The sequence below is a fragment of the Haliaeetus albicilla genome, chromosome 13 (genome assembly GCF_947461875.1).
Source record: "Haliaeetus albicilla chromosome 13, bHalAlb1.1, whole genome shotgun sequence".
NCBI classification, from domain to species: Eukaryota; Metazoa; Chordata; class Aves; order Accipitriformes; family Accipitridae; genus Haliaeetus; species Haliaeetus albicilla.
Window position 1 is genome coordinate 28,961,376 of NC_091495.1, and position 23,231 is coordinate 28,984,606.

The 23,231-nt window shown below is 37.6% G+C and overlaps 1 protein-coding gene across 9 annotated transcripts in view; it reads left to right on the plus strand.

Annotated features, from left to right (window-relative positions):
- Positions 1-23,231, plus strand: part of PLD5 (phospholipase D family member 5) — a 202,686-nt gene that overhangs the window by 110,524 nt on the left and 68,931 nt on the right. For 6 of the 9 annotated variants that reach the window (XM_069800629.1, XM_069800627.1, XM_069800632.1 and 3 more), the window contains 2 exons: positions 10,564-10,732; positions 18,853-18,967. In XM_069800629.1, coding sequence (XP_069656730.1) covers positions 10,564-10,732; positions 18,853-18,967 — 284 coding nt within the window. Of the gene's footprint in view, positions 1-10,563; positions 10,733-18,852; positions 18,968-22,322; positions 22,515-23,231 lie in introns of those variants that run through there. The other 3 variants (XM_069800634.1, XM_069800633.1, XM_069800639.1) reach the window with 3 other exon arrangements.

The following is a 23,231-nucleotide window of genomic DNA, read 5'->3' on the forward strand; positions in this document are numbered from 1 at the left end:
AGAGAAGCTTTGATGGGAGAAACTTCTTATGCTACCTGAAGTTTGGCAGAGCAGATGTGAGCTCTTGAAGTGCTCTTGTGACCCCAAATAAATTTCAGCCATATGCAAATGTTGGTATGGCATCCTTCTTCATCAGTGTATTTTTTTAATAAGATCACAATGCAAGCTGTTTTCCCTCTGTTATCTTTAATCACTATTACGAAATCACAGTCTAAAAGGAAGTTATTCTAGCATGTGATAAGGTGCCGAAAAGTTTTGTAGCATGTTTTAGACGTGACAAGGACAGAGGCAAGTCACAGCCAAATTTTAGGGCTTCTTGTCACTCATCATACCCTAACAATAGCCTAATGGAAGTGTCTTGAAGAAAGCCCAAATATATACGAGGAACAGATGGCAATTTCCATTCTTAGTCAGTGTCCATTAAATAGCTTTCACACATATCCCCAAGGCTTATAACTGTTGTGCTTAAAGAGAGCCATGAGAAGAACACTGCAATCTTTGACCTCTGTATTCTTGTGCTGCCTCATATGTGAAATTAAGCTACAGTGTAATCTGAAAGGAAGGACGATTAATGTCTAGAGATACTGTTGCTTTCTTTGACATAAAAGTGCCTCAGTGTTTCATCTGAGAACAATTTTTGAGTATTTCAAACAAGTGATTGTTCAGTGAAATCAGATTTACTTGAACGTTAAGAAAATTGTTTCTGATCAAAATATAGGAATTATCCCATTAAAAAAGAGCGCAAATCAAAGTTCTGACAGCAAGCAAAGAATTGCAAGAATCTAAAAATGTGGAGTATGATGCCTTTTCTATTGATTATGAATTTTGAAATGTCAGCTCCCATCAGAACATGGGGAGAGTCAGATGACTGCTGTGCTGATTTGGTTCAAATAATGTCTTCTTGACGTCTCTAGTGGCCTTATCAAATAATCCAGGCACATTTTTACAATATGTTGAATAGTAAATATATTTATCTGAGTGCTGAACTCTTAGGTTAGTATGAAAGTTGTTTCAGTTCTGATTACTATTTAGATAAACATAGGGAGACTTCAAGAGCTGCTGACACAGGCTGGATTTAGATATTGATGATCCGGTGCTCATGAGTTCTTGCAAGATTTCACCTGAAGTGAAATGATTAAGACACTTGAATGTTTCCTAAAATGAAACTTTGTTCTGTCTCTTGGAAACTCAGATGTAGGTGTCACCATTGCAGCCCTTCCCTCTAGCAAATATTTCTTTCCTTGTGGAATAAGGCACCAATTGTCATAGATGAAGATGGGAAAGCTGGGACCAAAAAGCACAGGGTTTTCGTTGGGATACTGTATTGGTTTTCTTGTCAAACCAACCTTACTTAAGTGGTTAATCTACTGTTAATTTCTGGTATTGAGTTGGATTCTTTTCTCTTCGTGGGTCAAATTCATATACAAAATTGAAATTAGGAGTAGCACAAGACCTCTATTACATAGATTTTAATTTTATTATGTTTTTACACTTGCCTTTATTGAATGTAGGTATGCTCATTTCTGGTTTGATGGCTTGGCTGCTCAGCTTGATACTGTATTTTTCCTTAGCTGGTGTTGATAAGCTTCTTGTCCCAATCAGAAACCATGAGATATTTATAATTATTCCTATAATTATTCCATAAAACATGTATCTGTTCTGACATACTAGGTTTTTATCTGTTTGGTCTGTATGTATATAAAATGGTTGCAGAAGGTATAAGGAAGAGGAGAAATTGTTCTGAGAAATGAGGAATTATGACTATACTGGGCCTTATTGTAGAATTTTGAAGCAGAAAGTTACAGTAAAATGTTTTCATTTTGTTTACACTCAATGTTTACATTTAATTCTGGAAGAATTAGGTTTGTACATTCAGGACCTGTGAAATACTTTCTTTGCTGAATTGCTAAGAAATGCCAGATTGAAGTCCAGAGGACCAAGCTCCACATCCTATTGGTTCAGTAAATTAAGAGTCAATTACAGTCAATTCAGTAAATTAAAGATATCTTTGGTCCACTGCATTCTTATGATGTTAATTCTATCTGGTAGAGAGAGATTTCAGGGTCTCAGCTGACACCTGTTAGTGATTGCTAGTTCTCCACTTTATTTTGCTTACTTATAACTGGACTTTAATAATCAGTTAGATTAATTTGCTTTTGAAATAATTTAAAAATATCTAATTGATTTAGGTATTTTTCAACAGGTGTGCTAATGTTGTAGTTCAGGCTTAACATAACAGATCTAGAAATGTAAAGCAAAGCACCTGAAGCAAAACCATACATTCTTTTTATTCCAGAAGGGTCTTTACATATATTTTGTCTGTCCCCTTCAATTGCGTTCTAAATCTTTTTTTCTTCTTTTATGAGGGATTTGTTATTGAGTCTTAAGGATGCTAAATAGTTTTATACAATGGAATCAACAACCTTCATTTCAGCATCCTATTTATGGAGCAAGGGGCAGTTGATAAGGATTATTTTGGTGTGAGCCTGGATATGTAATAGTGGAGGGAAAAGGTCAGCATTGAGCTGGACTGACCTGCATGATTCAAGATAATGCCTAAGTCTGCATCAAGCATATGAGAAGTCCTAAGAAAATCAATAAGGCTACTTGAAGGCTCAATGCTAAGTTGCACTTTATTTATATGTTTTTTTTAAATGAGGCAAGTATCAGTCATGTCAGTACAAACAAATGAAGATCTTTAATGTTTGCTATTTATTCTTTCTTGTGTTTTTCTTTTGTCCCCATGTCTGTGCTCCTTTTTCATTTGATACTTTATATGCCTGCTATCTTAATTCCAGTATTAAAATGGCCATGGCAGGCTAGATTGAATTTCTGATGAAGTTTCAGACTTGCTTTGGCACAGGGGAAATACTGTCCCCAGTAGGTAGAAGTGACATTGTAAAACATCTGGTCAATTCTCCCCGTCTTTTGGACGCAGTTTTGCCTTTGAGAACTGAAAGTTGCATCTGAAATACAACTGTGTAAATTTCTTTTTATTGCCTAAAATATGCTTAATTAGAAATTATTCACAGGTTTAAACCTTAGATGACTTGTGTTTTTGTATAGTGGGTCTTTCTTTTGAAACTTACGTGTCTATGGTACATTACAACGCAAATATTGTGTTGCTCGTCACTTAAGGGAAGTTGAAACAGTAGGATTTTATTGTTGGTACGTTCTTTCGGAAGATGATGGTATGAGAGGGAGGGAAGCATCTTTGTCTTACATAACAATCCATGGGGCAGTCCAAAGAGAAGAGGTATTCCTGGAGTGCTTCTAGTTATTTATTCTATAGGCCCAGAGAATCGAGTCTAATCTCCAACTGGTAAAAAACCAATATTGTTCCACTGACATAACTGCTGACTGAAATTCTTATTTTTTGTATTGTATCAACCAAGGATCTGGCATGTAAAATCTTCCAGGCTTGATGGAAGCATTGTGCATGCCTGCACGCTATATTTGGCTTGTAGACATCAAGATGAGAGGGCACAAAAACAATTATGTGGGAACAGAAATAACAAAGTGATCTCTAAGTTGATTATGGAAAATATAGAAAGGTCTAAGTGGTGAGGAGCTAAAATACGTGTGGGTATATAGTTAGTATACTTCAATTACTTCTGTGGACCAATAAGAAAAATTGAAAGGAGACTAAGTGCAAAGAAGGGGCAGACATAGAAGGGGAAAGCTGAAAGGCAACTTCTAATTTTAGCCATTAGCTGAAGTCCTTAAGGCTGGAGTTCAGTGAGCACTTGAAGTTGGCAGGGCTGTTTACTCCCTCTCTTGTGCCACAGCCACCTCCTGCAGCTGCATGTTAAAGAGGATCAGGCCACTCACTTGGCTGAAGGGGCCTGTGTCTTCCGAGTCCAGTCACAGGTGGTATTCACAGAATTTAGGCCACTGGTTAGATCTGTCAAACTGTTTGCAGTAGGTGCAGGACAGCTTAACCGGCTCTAGCTACATGTTACTTAGCAAATTATCTGCATGTCTTGCATTTGTAATGTAAAATGCCGTGGCCCTTTTTGTATCAGCGTGCCCTGGTGGCATCCATACTGGCCCAGGTGAGCAGTGTGACTGAGGAGTCACTGACTGACTGCTGTGACGAAGAGCAGAAGCCCAGGACCAGTATGTGCCTCCTTGGCTTGAGGCAGCACAGCTAGAAGGAGCACTGCTCTGCTGTACCCTATAGCCATAGCTCTAGTTCATTATATACTCCAACACAACAGTTTAGTAGTCCCATTTGCACGCACAACATGAACCCTGCTAAACCACTCCCCTTTTATCCCACTAGGTTGCAATTCATATGTCCAGGGACAGGGAAGTTAGGAAATCTGCTTTAGACCATCTAGTTGGACTTCTTATACAACAGGTTTTTACATTTTTACCCTCATATCTCATGACTGTTTACCAGATTCTGAATATGAAGACAATCAAGAGATGGAGAATCTTCCTTCAAAACAGAGACTGGCACTATGTGTCTCTAAAATCCAGCACAGTTTGATTTCTTAAAATTATAAGTGTTAATCTACTCATTGCAGTGCTTTATTACTGAGTGCATGGAATCATGTCGAAAATACGTATTCGTCAGGGAGGCACTGAGAGCAGCTTTTCAGTTTCAACATCACACTAGTCTGCTCTATCACATACTCAGAAATGTTCAGATAAAGCTCTGTATCTGGAGCCCAATGCTGCATGTCTGCAGAAAAAAATATATTTAATAGCATAAATCTGAACTTACCTGCATTCACTGCAGATCTAATTCAAAGCATAGTCTTAAACCAAGTACTCAGCATCCCAAGTTTCTGTCTCTGGAGATCAAAGTCTTCATGACTAAAATTCAAAAAGCAGACAAGTAAATGCCAGCAAAGAGCTTTTGTAGTATGCACATACTCAGGCGCATGCATGTGTACAAACACACATACACGTGCCTCACCACTTGAGATTGTCAGTGGTAGAGGACTGTTATAGAGTTTGTGATATTCTCAGATGCTAATAATCTAGGTGCTTTTGAGTACTTAGTTTGAGTTCACAGTCTGTTTTAAATTCAATCTTATCTGCTCTCCATTTCACTTTTAACCATTGTGTTCTGTCATGAATTTATGTTAATGTCTCAAACATATTTTATTTAAAATTGAAATCAACAGCATAAGTATGTGAAAGCTAGCAGATTTTGTAACTTCTTATACTGGAAGAATGAGATGTAATTAATTATGGAGTAAATATTACCTATAATGCACAGTTTAATTTTTCTTTACCGGATATACCATGTAATTATCCAAATACACTGCACATCTTTACACTCTGGAGTCTGATCTCAAGTGAATTGTAGCACTTGATCTTCAAAATCCTTACCACTGACTGCAAGGGGAATATCCAAATATATTGATAAGTTGTGCTGTACTTTCTCTTTTTTTTAGGAAACTTCTTCTCTGAACCCAGAAAAGAGAGTGTTCTGCATGTTTTTGTAATAGTAATTATAACCTGTCTAGAAAGATATTTCTTAATCCTTTTCAGAAACAAGAGCTGGAGCTGTGGTTCTGTTGAGGAGCTAAAGAGAAGATGGTCTTGGCCAGCATGACAGCTAATGAGTAGATCTAAGGTAGAAGAGTGGTAGGGGAGATGCGATGTAGAAGGAAGTAGAGGGCTTGAAGGTGATATGGTGAAAGCCTCAATTGAAAACACAGGTCTGAGAAAGATGGTAGCTTTTGAATGGATATTAAGACTCTGGGTTTATAAGAAAGGAGGGGATGGAATGCTGTGAGGAGCTGTGGTCCTTCAGGGCAGGGGTTGGTGGTTCCAGGGCTTCTGGATTGAGAGAGGGTTCGCAAGAGGGTATCTTTAACTAGGACCCTGGTGTAGGGGCAGGACTCATACACCTGTCCCAGTCCTTTTTTTTCTTTATTTCTTCTTTTTCTTTTTTCTCTCCCTTGTCTGAAATATAGCAGCCTTATGACAAAGATAGCATTTGCTCATCTTTCATTTCTTTATTGTCTCATACAAATCATTGCAGTGTTTTCTTCCCTTTAATGGTGAGTAAATTCAGATGTTGTAGAGACACTCAAGTGAATATGACCTGGATTTTCTTTAGTGTATGACTCTGGATTGAGACAAACTGGAGTGAATAATGTTCTACAGCTTATCATTTTAATAAGTTGTGAAGTTTGAACTATCAAGAGAACTGTCCTTTTATACTTGTGTAATCATTAGAGCTAAACTTTTCAACAGAGCTATGAATTTTCGCCAATAACCTCAAGTTTATTCAAGAGATAGACATATAGCCTCCACCTATTTTCACTGCCTTAGCCCTCTTTCTTCTCTAATTAACCAAGATGCTAAGTTAATAGTATCTCTGCTTGCTTCAGAGGGAAAAAATGGTGTAAGATCAGAAACAAACCTCACTTTCAGACCAAAGAACTGTCAAAGATGAAGAAGAATCCTTAGCCGGGGACAGAATTCACTTGGAATTGCTAAATGCAAGTCATATAGTTGAGCTCAGAAGACTCTTATTATTGAGGTCAAGGTCTATTCTTTGGTAGGCGTTAAATACCATTATACTGCTTACCACATTTCTGTTAGCTTAGAGGAGCTTGAATTTCAGCTCTGACCCTTGTCTCTCTCTATAACTTCACAGAAATCATGTAACATTACTTTCTTGTTTCTCAGTCTGTGTGAGGTAGGTTCGAGAATATTCAGCTATACAACTGAATAGGCTAGCCTATGTTGGCATTAATCAGATGAAATACTCAGAGCACCAGGAAATCGGGAAGAGAAGGACATCTCATCCAACAGTTATCTGCTAATGATTTTGAGCATAGGAGACGTCCATTTTAATCACCATGCTACATTTGTCTGTTTTGCTTTGTTAATATGACATTTTTGCAGAATAAATTATGTCACCATATCTGATCTTCCTCAGGGTCTGTGAAGGACCTTCTCTCCTGGAAGTTTGTTATACCATATTTTAAAAACCTCATTGTGGGTCATATTGGTACAAAAATGAGAGCTAAATTTAGCTTTTATTGATGGAATTGGGGCTTGCAAACTCATACTTTTGCACAGAAGGTTTAACAAAGCTCTTCTTGACTAAGTACTGGAACTTTGCTATTGTGCCAAAGGAAAAGGGAAGGTTATGAAAGCAAAATCACTTAGTTTAGAAACTTGGTGGTTGACTTTTTTTAACTTCTGAGCTTGGTGTTGAGTTTTTGAGTGGGTAGGGGAATATATTGGGGGGGGTTGGCAGAATCAGTTCATTATTAAAGGGAAGTCTAAACTCTGAAAACATTTTAACTAGTACCCTAGCTAGATGAAATGTCTTTGTCCGCTAAAGAACACGAAGTACTTACTATTTGTCTAAACAAAAGACTAGGAAATATATTAACAGATAATATCTGTTCTGAATAACAGTTTTGCTAACTGGAATGCATTTGGCTTTTATTACATAATCAAACCCAAATTATAAAATGGCAGGAGCTGTGTAGTCACATTCCTTATTTAGCGCTAGTGCTGTAGCCTGCTGAATTGTATGCAGATTGACAAGCTGGGAGTTGATTTCCTATTAAGAACAAGTTCAGCCCAACAGTCAGGACAAACTTCCTTACCTGACAAGAGAGAGCCCTTTCAAGAGGGAGATGAATTTCCTTTTGTCCAGCAAATTTGCCTTGCTACTTTCTTTGAAGAAGTCAATGGTTTTAACCTGAGGAACAGGAGGAAGAGCCCAAGCTTTTTGCATATCTTGATCATATCTGTGCCCAAATGTATCTATAGACCAATGACCTACATCCACAGCTCTTCCTGCATTACACTTTAAGGTATAGTTTCCAATGATCTCTGGAATCTGGGTTTATAATATATGGATATAGCATTTTCCCCTGTTTTGGACCTAAATAATGTGAAGTGAATGCATCAGAAATAAGCATGTATGTGTTTGGCTGGATCTGGGCCCTAATCTCAAATATAATATGTTTAGTTTCTTGGACTTGGAGATATTGGAGATACTCAAAACCTGACTGGACAATGTCCTGAGCAACCTGCTGTGATTGACCCTGCTTTGACAAGGGTGGTTGAGCGACATGATCTCCAGATCATCTCAGCCCTTCTGTGACTCTGTGACAGTGTTACCTTTTTGGCAGCTTTCAACTTGCCAAAGACAGAGATTGGAAGAATAGCAGCTAAGCTAATGCTTTCCAGTGAGACAGCAGGTCAGTACAGCCCGTGGGAAACACCACTACAAGCCACTGGAAGTGACCCTGACAGATTCAATCCTATCAGTTATTTTGTAGGCTCCTGTATATTCATTTGCATAGGTTCAACCAGAAAACACTGTGTATGTCAGGCAATATTCTAATGTTGAGAAATTTCAGTCACATCTTGTGTTAAGGGAGTGATGTGCACTTTTAAATTCTAGCTAAATAAGAACCAGATTTGATAGATTATTTTTTTGAATAATCATTTGATATGAAGAATGTCTTTGGAGAATGTGCAAAATAATGCTCTCCTGTATCTACGTGTGATTGGGCAAGGGATGGAAGAGGCCAGAAAGATATGGATTCATTTCTCATCTTTGCCACTGGATTGTTGGGGGTTTTTTTAAGTCCTTGTAGAGAGCAAGGTGCTTTGATTTCTTGCTCTTTGAAGGAGGCCATCCTACAGGTCTCCGTAAAACAGCTGTGGGAACATGGACTTTGCTAAGAGTCACAATATGAAAAAGAACTAGCCAGGCTTTCAAGGGATCTAACAAATGTTTTATTAAGTTCTGTAACAGGATTAGATGCAGCAGGAATAAGTCTAAAACCTTAAGTGTTAGAGTAAAATAGTTTCTTTTTAAAAGTATGGCATTGCTAATAGACTAATAAGGGCACTAGTTATTTTGAAAAATTTGTAGACAAGGTAGATAGAATGTTTTAGAATAAAGTACACTTTGAAGAAATTAAAAAATCAAGTTGTGTTTTTAATCTTTTACAGTTAATTTACTGCGGTAACAACACTGTTACTGTAATGCAGTTAAGTTTAATGTTAACCAATAGAATAGTGTATTCAGAGTATGTTGTAGAGAACTTCATCAATAATTGTAGCTTAGTGATATGTATGTTGTTTGATGGATTTTAGGGAATTGGAGAACATACTTGAATTTTTAATGAAAGGAGGAGCTGTGTCTGTTCTGGTTTTGGGAGAATTTTTTGCCAGCCAGGAGAGTAAGAATGTGATAATTACCACAGGTTTACTTCAGCACCATTCTTACTGAGTTTTCTTTATACTGTTAAAGAGTACTAATCTTCAGTCTTTTAATGGATTAACTTCACAAACATGCTTGATATTCTGAAATAGCTGTAAATGTTTCCATGTGAACCTCTAGGATGAACTGAATTAATAGAAGATACTGCACTAATCTATTTTTCTAACAGTCAAAAAGTGTACAATTCTCATTTACGCTAGAGGTTTGTATTAATGATTTACTTAAAAAAAGTTTACAAATTATATTCATACTGCTGGAGTTGGTAATTAATGCTATTAATAAGTACAGAAACAGTCTGGAAATACTTGATATACTTGGATACAATGAAAAGGAGTATTCTCCAAGTCCCTACTACAGCTTTCCTAAATCTGGTTTTTATAATTCACAGTAAAAGTGGTAGATGGTGGGGACACTCATAGAAGCGCCACTTGGATAAGTAGAAAATTTCATCTGCTTACCTAAAGACAGAATTGGGAAGCTTGTTTGACTTGCATTTATTTTTAAGATTCCTCTGTTGAGTGTAGAGAGGAGCTTTACCTGCTGCAATTTAAGGAAATCTAGCAGTGAGGCAGTATGCTGAATGAAACACATCATTTCCCTGAAGCAAAGGAGCATATTTTGAACTGTCAGTTTACTACAATGTTTGTTTAGCTTTCTGGATCCACGTGAATGTATGTAACGTAATTTGCAAGTGTTTTGAATAATATAGACAATAAGATCAAGGAGCCTTCCAAAAAGAACAGGAAATTAAAAGGGCATAATTCTTCTTTTCTTAACCACTGGACCCCAGTTAGAGCCTTACACAGGTAAACAAAAGCAGAAAAATTAGGTAGCTTAGAGCAGTTGGAAAGAGGCAATTCATATATAGAGACTGCAATGTAATAAAATGTCAGCTGTAAAAGCAGACCCAAGAGAATGTCAGGGAGCATACATCTTGCCACACTGCTTAGAGAGAAGAAATTAAATGCAAAGATGAGAGTGGCAAAGCAAGAAGAGATTGTTTCATTCTTCCCATCCTCACCTTAAGGACTGAGTCTCACTTACTGTGTTATAAGAAGTAAGGGTTTTGATGTTTAAGCTAATTTTGCAGAGCTTCAAAAGCTTAATTGGCTTTGCTGCAATAACAGTTGCTCGTTTCCGCATTTTATTGTTTTGGGAAGTGCGGAGCATGACCGTCAGCAACTTCAGAGCGAGTTGTGGGGTGGCACACTGCTGAGAGCCTCTGGGAGCAGATGTTGAACCACAGGTCCAAAACCTGACATTCTTTACAATTTGGAACTTTTTAATAAAGAAAAGTGCTTTTGTTAAGTGGTTATTTTTTCCTTATCTATTCTCAGGGTTGCTCTTGTGGAAAATATTCCTGAAGGGATCAACTATTCAGACAGTGCACCATCCCATTTGTCTCTTTTCCAAGGCTGGATGAATTTGCTTAATATGGCTGAAAAGTCTGTTGACATAGTATCTTCCCAGTGGGACCTCAATCACAGTCATCCATCAGCATGCCAGGTATGTTCTAGCCTAACAAAAGGGTGGGACTTTAACAATCTGTTCTTGTTGTTTCACTATTAATTTTTTAGAACTACAGCCCTTCCCTGTAGCAGACCTATTTTGGGGGGCAGTCTAAAAAAAACATTTCCTTATGGGGATTTTCTTGCCAATACAGTAGTTTTCTGAGAGCGGTGGCACGCTTGGACTAGATAACACATCCAACACATATTCATATCACCTCCATCTTAGGAAAGGATGTCATTGTGTAATCGTAAGAAACCTCCAAAATTGTACCTATATTAACACATCCATAATTTGGGAATATCCATAAATCTATACACTTATTTTCTATTTGGTGCAACTGATGAAGGAAAAGAGCAAGCATGTGGATTAATTCTGCAGCCAAATAGATGGATAGAATTACACTTACAAAGAACAATGTAGTATCAGATGATTTCTCATACCTTTTCAAAATGAATCTTGGGAGGGAGTAGTGTTCAAGACCTCTGCAGTTAAGAGCAATAGGAAAAATCATAAATCACAGTGAATGAGACAGACATGCATTATAATGATGCTGTGCCAACAAACACTTTATCCTTGAGAGCAATCCTCTTAGAAATATGGTAAGGGCAGTCTTCCACTTAGTATCACTTGTGAAACTAAGATATCAAAGAACTGATAGGCTGAGATTATCTCCTCTTTTCCACCAAATGGATTCTTTGCTGAAAGAAGCCACTCAGCTGACATGAAATGGGGTTAAAATGATAGCCAGGTAACTGTAAGGAATCAACTCTATTATACTATGTTATAAACTCTTCACTTTCCTCTCTAGTTCTGTTGATGTGGTGTGGTAAAAATTGCCTTTCGGTAGATGATAGACAAAGACTGGTATTCTGAGTAACTAAAGATAGTACTGCAAATAACCTGTATTTTCAAGTCATGAACTGGATTCCACTCTTGAAAGAGGCTGTAGCCTAGTTGAATGGCATACATTAACTTTTCTTCAGAATAAATCTGCTGCATGTCCATTTAAAAGCGTGAAAAATCTGAGGTGAGCAGCCAAATGGAAAATGTAGTGCAAACCCTTCCTTTTAGAATGCTTATAAATATTGGAATACAGTTTGTGAATAAATTTATTGAGTATCAAAATATTGAGATTTTTCACAATGTAATTATGCAGCTAAGCTTTATTTAAATTTATTGCCTAAGAAACTTCAAACCCGTGTACTGTCATTCAAGCAGATGAATTCAAAGAGATAGTGCCTTAGATGTTTTTAGGATGTGCATGAATTGGTGTGTGCATGAATCTTTTAAAAATGTTTTGTCTGAAAAAAAATTCAACATGTCATTTGCTTCAAAACCAGCAAAGCCTAACAAATCCCAAACAGAGGACAAACATTGCAAACTGAAAATTGGGATTTTGGTAGTTAAGCATCAAAGCCATTCACTGTTCCACATTCTCATGCAAAGTAAAAACTGTAAGATATTGCCAAACGTCAGAGCAGGGAAAGGAAGAAGAGACATGTAAGAAGTGGATTTGCTCTTTCATCCTCAAATGCACTGTTAAAGCCAGAAAAATGAAACATTTTTCATAATATTCTATTCTAGTTATCTATTTCTCCTGCTAGTAGTCTTACAAAAGTGAGTAATTGCTTCTGTTTAAAGGCAATTAATATTCTAGTCATTTCCTCATTTGTACAGCAGTGTGGGCTGAACAGCTGATAGATCTTTCTGTCAAGCTTGTCTATTCATGCTACAACACAGTACTGTTACTGGCCAGTCTAATTGCTAAAGAAATTGCCAAGAGGCAGTGTTTCTTAGCAAATCCCTGCCCGAGAGAATGTACACAAAGCTTAGTGTGTGAAAGGGAAGGGAGAAAACTTGCACTGTTACATCTGCTCTCTCCACTTGTAAAATGAAAGTGAAATTTCAGAGGACCTTCAATAACTGTAATCTAGTAATTTTCTGATGTAGAATTCGAATGTCCTCAAGTCTTTACAATTTGAGTTCAGGGAAATTTGCCCCAAAACAGCAGAAACATTATGAAAGGTAAGGGGGTGAGATGCAAAACTTCGGGGTAGTATGGTGCTTGGTGTGTAAGTTCTAGTCATTCCTTGAATGATTCTGGTTTTATTAGAAACTAAGGACATAACCATTTTCCATATGGACCCACATCCTGCTCTATAACTAGCAATTTCCATTTTATGAATATTCAAGGCATATTGCAAAGCAAGGTTCTCTACAAGAGCACTTCAACAGACGTGGATTTTTGAAGGAGAAAAGCTGAGTAGGCTTGATTGCTTTTTCTTAATTAGTTACAAGGTTTAGCTACATTCTCTGTATATGTGTTGGTGGAGTTACATACACACATGCATACACATATATACGCACGTATGTCCAATATATATATTGAAGAAAAATACAGGAGGAAATTCTGCAGTTTTATATATACACATAGATATAGATATATGCCCAATATACATATCATCCATATGTATACATATTGTCCAATTTGTCCAAATGTATATTGGACATGCATATATATGTATGTATACATGTGCATATATGAAATTGCAGAACTTTCTGCTGTATTTTTCTTCATTTTTATTTGTGAGTATGTTACCTCATGTCCTTGACAGTTACCTGTCCACTTTTTGTTGTTATAAATCTAAATAAACAGTCATTGCTGACTGAGCTGTCCAGGTCACAACTGCTGTGCTCAGTCACCTGAGTTGATAAGTCTTGCTAAATTGGAGTCTCCAAATGCAAACACATGATGCTACAGTGTTTTGTGTGCTTCTACAGCTTAAGTGGTCAAGCAAACAAATAGTTGTTTGGCAAAATACTGAGTAGGCTTTCTACACCTGCTTTTCTCATTCAGAAGAAAACCACGTGGTTTGGCGACTTTGTGTTGTCATCTGCGCATTTTCAAGATAGCAGGGTAGTTGTCATGTAGAGGCTTTGAGATTTTTGCAGAATGTGAATGTGTGACTCATCCTGTGGCAATGTGATGTTTAGAGATATCAGAGGACAATGGAAACAATTTTTGAGGATAACTTTTAATTCATTTGCAGTGAAGAGAGGGGTCAACATAAGATCATGCCAATCTCAGGATTTTCACAATTCACTTCCTCTGGCTCATCTCATGTTTAGAAACTTTAACTTAGAGTGACAGCAAGTCCTTCCTTCTGAATTTCATTTTATGTTTCACAAATAAGAATTAATGCCATCATGGTTTATTGGTATTGCCATGAGTATCGCACAGCTCTCCCTGGATGGCTATTTGAATGGCCATAAGATCATTTAAGGGTAGATCGGTGTCTGATTTTCACAATGATCACGTAAAAAAAGGATGGTTCTGACTTTATTTACCTACCTATTGTGCAGCTCCCAAATGGTTTGATGGGAGAAGTCTCCCACTCCATCAGATAATATGTCTCATGTAATCCAGCTGTCCAGCTTTGTAATGAGTCTTTGATGATGAGTCCTGTGTCACTCAGACATGCATTGCCCAAGGATCTTAAGTGATTTGTTTGGTAGAACAAATGTTAGCATCAGAGCTTAAGTACCAGTCCTTGACAATTATTAAAAAATCACAAATAAGTACAAAGAAGAGCACACCTCCAAACCTAACAGCTACCAGCAGAAATCAGCTACAATCAGCTGTAGAGATCACAGTGTATTTTCTTTTCTGTAAGGTCATCTTTACGCAAACATCTCTCCTTCTCAGGTGCTTACATTTCTCCAATGCAGCTGGTACAGACTGAGGCATAGAAAAGAAATTTAAAAAGGAGAGTTTCTAAAATGAAAGCACATTCCCTCCCTTTTCATTAGCTGTGTTGCTAGAAGAATTTGAGGACAGCATTTGTTCTGTATTAAATAGGAGAAGTTAAAGTTAGGATTTCTTTCTTTATTTGCTCTATTGGTTTCTGCTAGCATGCTATCATTTTTAGTGATGTTTTATAGATATACCCAGAGGCTAGATCATAAGACAACTTTTAAAAATATTAGTAGAATTACATAGAGTAAATCCAGAGAAAATTCTGGAAGTAACCAGTTTTATTTCCATGGAAAGAAAAAGATAAGCATTGTCTAAACTGTAGGAATCTAAGTTACTGAAGAGCACAATAATTCAATTTTAGAGTACTTCAGTAAATACAGCATTTTCATGTTCGTATCTTTTCTATTTTATTTTTAATGAGGAGAGCATGCTGATAAAGACAACAGCAGGCAAGGGAAATCAACCAGGCTAAAATCAGTCTGCCTAGTGACTGCTAAGAAATTGCTCTGAGAGCAGGGCCTTTTGGTAATGATACCTTTCTTTTTTTTAAATTCACCAGGTGGCTGTGGCAGGGTACAGTTGGGACTGATGTTTCAGATGTACAGTAGTTTAAAGCTACCATGAGAATGTCAGTTTGTTCATGTGATAAGTACTTTTTACATCCTATTTTGTCACTTTCAGTAGGGTTTTGAAACAGCCCAGTGAAAAGTGTAAGAGAATATTTTATCAAGATAGGCAGATTTCTGGTGGTATTGTTTGTTAAAATGCAGATATTGTATAAGGTAGCATGCTGCAGTTTCATAGCACTTGGCTGCTACTATTTCTCAGTCCTCACAAGCTGGGTATATAGAAATGATTCTGATCACTGTCACGTAGTCACGCAGCAGCCTGGTATTGTCTTGCAAAGTGAACGTGGTCTGAATGACAGCATGAGGGTTTGCATTGAACAGAAGCATTTCAAATTTGCTGACAGCAGTAACAAAACTCTTCAGACCTTCTGTCCTGTCTTTTTTCCTTTTCATAGAACAAACCAGTAAAATTGCAAGTAAACATGTCAGAAAGTATAGAATCTGAGTTTCAAATTAATATTAATGGGGAAGAAGGCCAGGTTCTTCAACAATGAAGGAAGAATTTCTAGTACCCTACTTTACTATAGTACATACAGATTTTTAAAAGCAAGTTGTGAATTTTTCATAGTGTCTAGACTAAGCCTTGGTGAGTGTATGATTGCCTGCTGAGGGATGATGCAGAGAGAGATGAAGCAGAGAGAGATGAAGCAGAGGGAATTCCTTCCAGTTCTGGCACCGGGTGGTGTTTTTTGTATACCTGTATAAACACACATATTTGTGGTGAGTGCACCCCTAGTCTTAACCATTACTACTTAGAGATGCTTTAAATGTTTTATCAATTTGAGGGTTTACCATTTACGAACATAATTGGACAAAAAAGGATATTATAAATGCATAGCTTGTGGTGTCCTTGATGGGAAAAGGGATGTATTTTCAGAGAAGATGTCTTCATTGGAATGCAGGACTGCACTCCAAGTGATCTATTCACCCATAGGATGGGCCGTTCAGCTGGCAGCATGGCCTGTAAGAGACAACCAGGTGATCCATTAAGGATGCTATGTTGGTTGCATCAGGGCATACTAAGATCAGGTAAAACTCAGGAAATGCTGCCATGTTATTTTTTGTTCAAAATAAAATTAATACAGAAAGTACAGGCTTGTTTATCAAAGCTTTTGTAAATCATATGTAAATAAAATATTGTGCAGATAGAAGTGGCAATAATGTCCAAAAATAATTACCATGGGAAAAAAACTTAAGAAACCATCCCCTGAAACAATTAATTTTATCAGCTTTAGATGTTAACTTTCTAAGCATTTCTTTAGCAGAACAGTTAATGCGTTAATTCGTATTGATAATGCGAATCACCTTCCATCAAATTTATGAACGCTTTGCCCATGTTTATTTTTGTATGCTAGAGCTTTCTACTCTGCTTCTAGTCAAAAATCAGCTTTTACAGATAACCCAAACAAAAACAGTGTTGTCTCTGTCTTTCTACCTAGTAAATTAAATCAACACATAGAACCTTTCCGAGTAGCTGTTTCTACATATAAGTTGAATTAATTTACATCACACAAGCCTTTTAGTCCTTAATTTTCCCTGCTCACTTTTTGCAAAGATATAGCTAATAAAAATCAAAACTGCTGGTGTCTCCAGTTGGTGGACCCAGAAGAAGTGGGTCCAAAGGCTGCCTGAGCCTTGCAGCGAAGTGATTGCTGTTCCCAGTTTCAGTTAGTCTAGCAGCGTCAGTCCACAGCAATTGCAGGAGAGACCCTCTTGGGGGGAGCAGGGCCCCCAAGAATACTGGTCAGTGCCCCTCTGCTCCCCCAGAATCACAGTGCATAACTCTGCAGCATCCATCCCCTCCACCCTGTTATCTCATTAATTCTTACCTCTGGCAACAGCTGCTCCTATTCTCCTTAAAAAAACCCAACCCAATCACTGACGTGAGAATTAAGGATCCTTTTAGCTTCATGAGGAATGGGAGGGAAAGCCACTCCTTGACTTGCACAGCAACTCAGTAAGGGCATTTCAGTGTGTGAATTGAATCATGGGTGTTATTTCTTAGATATGGGACCACCTAGTCACCTCAAGAAATGCTGAGTGTGAGTATAAGGAGCATTTGGAGTTTCATGCAAACCATGTTTTCGTTTTCCTGTTCTGCTAGCCGTTGACTAATGCTTTCATTATGGCAGTATCTTGTTGACTACTGAGTTCCTGTGAGCCCTGGGATGAGCAGGGAGCTATGTTGTGGATTTGAGCCAGCAAGCAGGCATACATTACAAAATTAAAACATAAACAGTAGTTCTGTGTTTCCACTGCAGCCTCTGGCTGCCCTGTAATTTTGAGGAAGCTAGTTTTTAGGAGGCTGGGTATTCTTACTTTGCCACATATATTCAAAATAAGTGAATATTAAAAAATAGGTCTGTACTGTAGACAGACGAAGAGCTACTTTCTGTGACTGCTTAATGCTTAAGGCCCAGCACAGCTCCACGTGTCAATCTGTGCAGGCAATTTACGGGGCAAAGGGTGGCTTTCCACTGTCTGCTGCTTCTGGGTGGGAGGTGGGAGGAGGGCTCCTGTCTGAGGTTTTGTTGGTCCATGCTACGTCAGATTGCATCATCCCAAACTGCTTTTGCTTTGGCCATTTTTGTTGAATAGAAAGATCCTTTTAAGATTTTTAGAGTAATAGTTTGTACAGAGAATTATCTAACACGGTTCTGTGGAAAGCTTTATCTTCTACCTGTTTGTTTGAAAGTTGATAGGACTGTTGCTTTTCTGGTTTAGCTTTACTTTGTGGCCAGCATTATATTGTATCTAAAGTGAACCCTGTAGGTAGAGCAGGCACTTTGTCAGCTGCTTAAACCCAAAGTTTTTGTGTATTTGACTGCTAACTGTAACTGGTGTCTGCTGTAGTAAGCTAGAATGGTAGCAAGGAAATGGGTTCTAACTGTGGTTGTAGTAACACAGCACAGTATTGATACACTGGGTATTTTATTCTTGACCTTGTGTAGTTAGATGCTTCTAACTAAGCGTTTTTCTTTAAGTTAAAATATTAAATCTAAAAATTAAACATTTACTATGCAATCAGAAAGTCTACTTTTTCTTTGTTTCTTGGATATGGAAAAATGTGGCCATTTAAAATTTTATTTTTCATGTGAAACAAATGTCTTGATTTCTGGTTTAACACGTATCTAGCTGAGTATGAGATTCCCTTTTTTGTTCTGCGTTAGAAATAGGGCTTAAATAGTAAAGTTACAACACTGTAAAAAGGAAAAGTATATGAAATACATGTAGATCATTGTTTTCCTTCCTTGTATAGCTCATTTAAAGATGAGTGCACGACCGCTTGAAAATGTATTGTACTATGGTTAGAACCACTTACAAAAAAAATCATTCAATACAGAATAAGTGTAATAAACTCTTTTCCTTGCACTTTTAATCCTGATTTAACAGAATGTAATTATTTAGAAGTTAATGTAAAAATATGTTTATGCACCATAAAAAACCTGGACACTTCATTCTCCGCATGTCACCTGTCATCAATAGTATTGCACAATCTGGGAAAAGAAAGAAGCAAGTTTGGTCTTCAAAATGGTATTTGTCCAAGAAAAAGTTTGAGCTGCTAACCATTAGGGTAGATTTAACCATACCTAGGAACATATTTACTCAACTGTTTTACAATATGTTTTTGTTTTAACGTGTGTCTTTAATTTGTTGATATGCTGTTTGAACAATTCTATTCTTACAACAGTCTTACAACTTCTGCTTTGCTTTAATGTTCTTCCCAGGGTCAGCGTCTTTTTGAAAAATTGCTTGAACTGGCATCCAGAAATATTGAGATAAAACTGGTGAGCGATATACTGCCCATGGAATCAAAGGTATTAAACGACTTGAAAACAAAGGGTAAGACCAAGGTCTTTATGTTGTTATGCCATTGACTGCTACGTAATGTTCCTTTTACTTAAAATGCAGACTCAGATGATGTATATAATGCACACTACTGGTTTAGCACTGTTACCCTATAGTCCTTCAGCTTTCTCTGGTTCATAGTTATCAAAAATCTGAAACTCTGTTACTGTAGTTGAAGTTTGCAGTTTGCAAGTGGCTAAAAAGGTAGTGCAGTGATTGGATAGATGTTTAAACTCACTATAGCCATTCTAATGTAGGCAACGTAACCTCAGAGACTGCTGTCATACCTTGTGGGACAGGACAGTTTCCTCTTTTAAGCAATAGCAAATTAAATTAATAAAACAATATGTCTGTGGTACAGATGATTCTGAAGCACTGGAAAATGGAGTGTCAGTCAGATTTAGCCAACTGACAAGTTTTTCTGTGCTATGTGTATTTCGTAGGTGCCTGCTTTCCTAATTGTTTTTTTGAGGCTTAAAATCCCTATCCAAAGAGGGATTACACACTGGCACTACATGACTAAACTTGCTTTATGTAAAACTGTGTGGAAAAATAGCACAGAGAGTTTAAGAAATGCTGAAAGAAATTAGAATCTCTTAGGAGTTTTAGAAATCTCATACATACTTCTGAATAATAATACATTAATTATCTATATAATCTGATAAAAGTATGATTTTAAGGGTAGGATACATTTTTCAAAGGACGAAAGAACTTATGTATTTTGATGATGATCATTTTTGACACAGATTACTATGTGGATCACAAAGGGAATTCTAAAAAATAAATTAAGCAAAGCAGTTGCTATGTGTAGCAGCACCTTAACATAACATGTCTGATTATGGTAAAGAATAAAGAACACCCTTTTCCAACAAAGATCAATCTTTATTTGTTTAAATTCCTTGTAACCTCACTGGGCAAGTAAAAGAACACTACTGATGGAAGTCCTGGTCCCTTAAAGAGATCATCTTTTGATCAATACTGACATGTTATTTAAATGCAATAAGTACAGAGACTTGTCATATCACCAGACTGCCTATTCCAGGGCTTTGATTATTTCTGTTACACAGCCAAAAGTGATATTGATCCTTTGATAACCAGTAAGAATACATTGGCTTTGTCAGACGTCTGTGAAGTAAGGAATTATCTTCTTCTGATGTGTTGGAAAAGAAATAGGTATTTTAATATCAATGTCAGTGAAACTGCCTTTGAAAAAGTGGTTTCTTTTCCCTGTGATTCTAATGTCCCAAGTTCCCGTGAGTCAGAGGAGGTGAGAGGTAGGGCCTGTACATTTATATTGATGTACCTGGCAATAGATATTTTAGCTATCATTTATTGAGAATACACAAGATCAAAACCTATGCTCTTTCAAAAAAAGATGAGTAAAAGTTTTAGCTAGAAAAGGGAGCGATGTTTGTCATTAACATTTCCTTCAGTTTATGTGGGAATTAATCAGACCTGTGAGTTTTTGAACAAACAAATGAACAGAACATAGGCTTTTACAATTTTACTCGCTTCAGTTTCCCTTATGCCTTGTTCAGATCTCTAAGACAGGAAATTTTAGAGTATTCAAATGAAGTGATCGATATGTTTGAGTGCTCTGAGCTACAAATCGGAGAAAGTCGCTTTTTTATAGTAATTCTTGTGAATTCTGCTGTCATTGTCTTTGAACCCTGTAACTGTAGATATCATTGTGTACTGTTGGTCTTTTTCAAAGATCAATATTATAACTTCTTGCTTTTCTCACTATGAATATTTTTTTTCCTCATTCCATGTTTTGGTTTGCTTATTTCCACAAATTCTGATATTTTTGTTAGAACGTCTTGATTATGACGTGGTGATTGCCAACTCTGTTGCAAGTCTTTCACCTGCATTTAGGTTTGTTGTTTGGTTTTTATATCCAGGAAAGCTAGGTAAATCTTTATTTGGTTCTGCATTCCTGAAAAGAGATAAGTTAATTTTAACATTCAATCAAATTTAGTTGTCTTAATTTTATGTTGAAATGAGCAGACCTTATATGAACAGCAGATTCATGGTATGTCCTGCTTGTGTCAAATAGAAGCTAACTGGTAGGCTAGCTTAAAAAAAAAGACTACTCCAATTTCCATTAGTTCAATAATATTAATAACACAGTAAATGGAAAACGTATCTATATTAGCCTTTTTCATGTCTGCTGGAGAAAAAAAAAATTACTATTACCTACTACCATTGTCTTAGCTGAGGATAAATGTATCATTAAGCTTTGCTATGCTATCCTGGAAGCTCTGTCTACTAAAACCATTAATCTCTTTGTTCATGAGGCACTGGCCACCTGCATCCTCAGAAATCAGTCAGAATTGATTCTTGAAAGGGAACTGTGCATCATCATTTGAACATGTATATTCATGAAGATAACTAATTCTTTTTTCCCTGCAACTGGTCAGATTTGTCTTAGAAAGTATGCCATGCACCCTTTTTAATAGAAATGTTCCTCGTGTGGGAAAGCAAGCAGTAAATATATGAATAGCTCAGCCAAGTTTTGAAGCTTCTTGAGATGGAGAACCAGAATACATTTGGCTGGACAGACCCAAACTCCCACTTGTGGTGTCTGTCTGAATTAGGCAGAGGAGGGTCCAAGCACTGCTCTGTGGTTCACCAGCTAATAAACTGAGCTGATTATTCCTAAGCAGCAAATACACTTGGAGCCCGAGCCACAGGCAGTAGTAGCATGGAGAGAAAGCACATATATAGCCTGTGGGGCTCTGGAGCTTCATGCGTTCCTGAGCCTGCCTTCACCTTGCAAGGTAAGCATAGGCTAGCCTCTTCTTTCCAAGGCAGATAGTATGCGAGAGTCAGACTGTCTCCAGGTCGTGGGCTGTCCTACGAAACGTAAGAGGCAGTTGCTATTGCACAGAGAAGGTGGAAGAGCCTTGCCTTTCTTTTTGGCAGACTGAGTGCTCAGAACCCCTGAGCTGTGCCCCCATGCTATGCGGGCTGGCTCCTGGGGTCAGGGTGAGGGATAATTTGGGTGTCAGCCCCAGGACGTACCTGTTGATATACTGCCTGGGAAGCTTTAAGGATGCTGCAGTTCCTCAGCCCGTGGTTATCTACCTTACGCTGCATCTTCAGGGAGTGTGCCCTTTCTGACTTAAGCAGCCCAGGTAACTGTCTTAGTCTCGACACAGTGGCATGGGTTTATATGTGGTTGCTCGAAGAACTATACTTGCTCATCCATATGGTCTCATGCAGTGGGTTTGGGTGGGTTTTTTTCTACTAGGAACCATGATATGTTACAGCACTGCTGCATCTCAGCACAGTTGTTGAGACTATTTCTGCCAGCCAGATTATTCTAGCACATCTTTCATTTTTCTAGACCGGCATGCATGGACCCCCATTGCCTCTTCTCCCCATTTCTGAAGTACTGTAGAAAGCAGCTTTGGTAGACCTTTTTCAACCCAGGGGTGCATCCTAGAGTCCTCCCTACACATCCTTCCTCTCCAGCAGCCGTCCCTACTGATTAACAGAGGAGAAAGTTGAAATCTGACTTCAGATTTGAGCTGATGGGGTAAGATAAATCATAATTTATGTGGACAGGAGAGTGGAACTGAACTGATGTAGAGTAAAATAAAATTAGTAATTTGCAGTTGCAACATTAGTACAGATATCTGAGCTAGCTGTGAATCTGCAGGTTTGTCGCCACTGTTAAGCCTTTTTTTTGGCATGCCTTCCCTATCCTGACTCTCTTGAGCTAGCTGTAAAACAGGGTAGCTTGATTACAGAAGCAGTCTAGCAGCTGCAGCATGAAACATGAATTGATTTACTGTGCCAACACATAACACACCTAGAGCTGTGGTGACAGGAGCCTCTGAGTGCTGAGATAATGTACATTTGCTAATAATTGCTGCACTTTGGGAGCGTTATTTAGTTGCGAAATTAAGTATGCAGAAATGAGGAAATACTAGTCCCAGAACGTATATTTATGACAGACTTTAATTACGTTATCAGATTCTATATTTTGCATGGAATACCTGCCTGTTACTTGCTATAATCTTACCACATTAATCAGAAGTTTTTCCTTCGTATTGAATGAGAATATGTCAAACATTTAATGCCTAAGGCAGATGATACTCATTCAGGGGATATTATTTCTGCTGGTAATGGCTAGAATCTTTTTTTATCTTCATATTTAATGTATGTCTCCAGGCTTTCTTTATTGCACATCTGCCAGATCCTGCACTGAATGCAGAATGATTAATTTCCTCATAGGCTTTTCTGTGCTGCT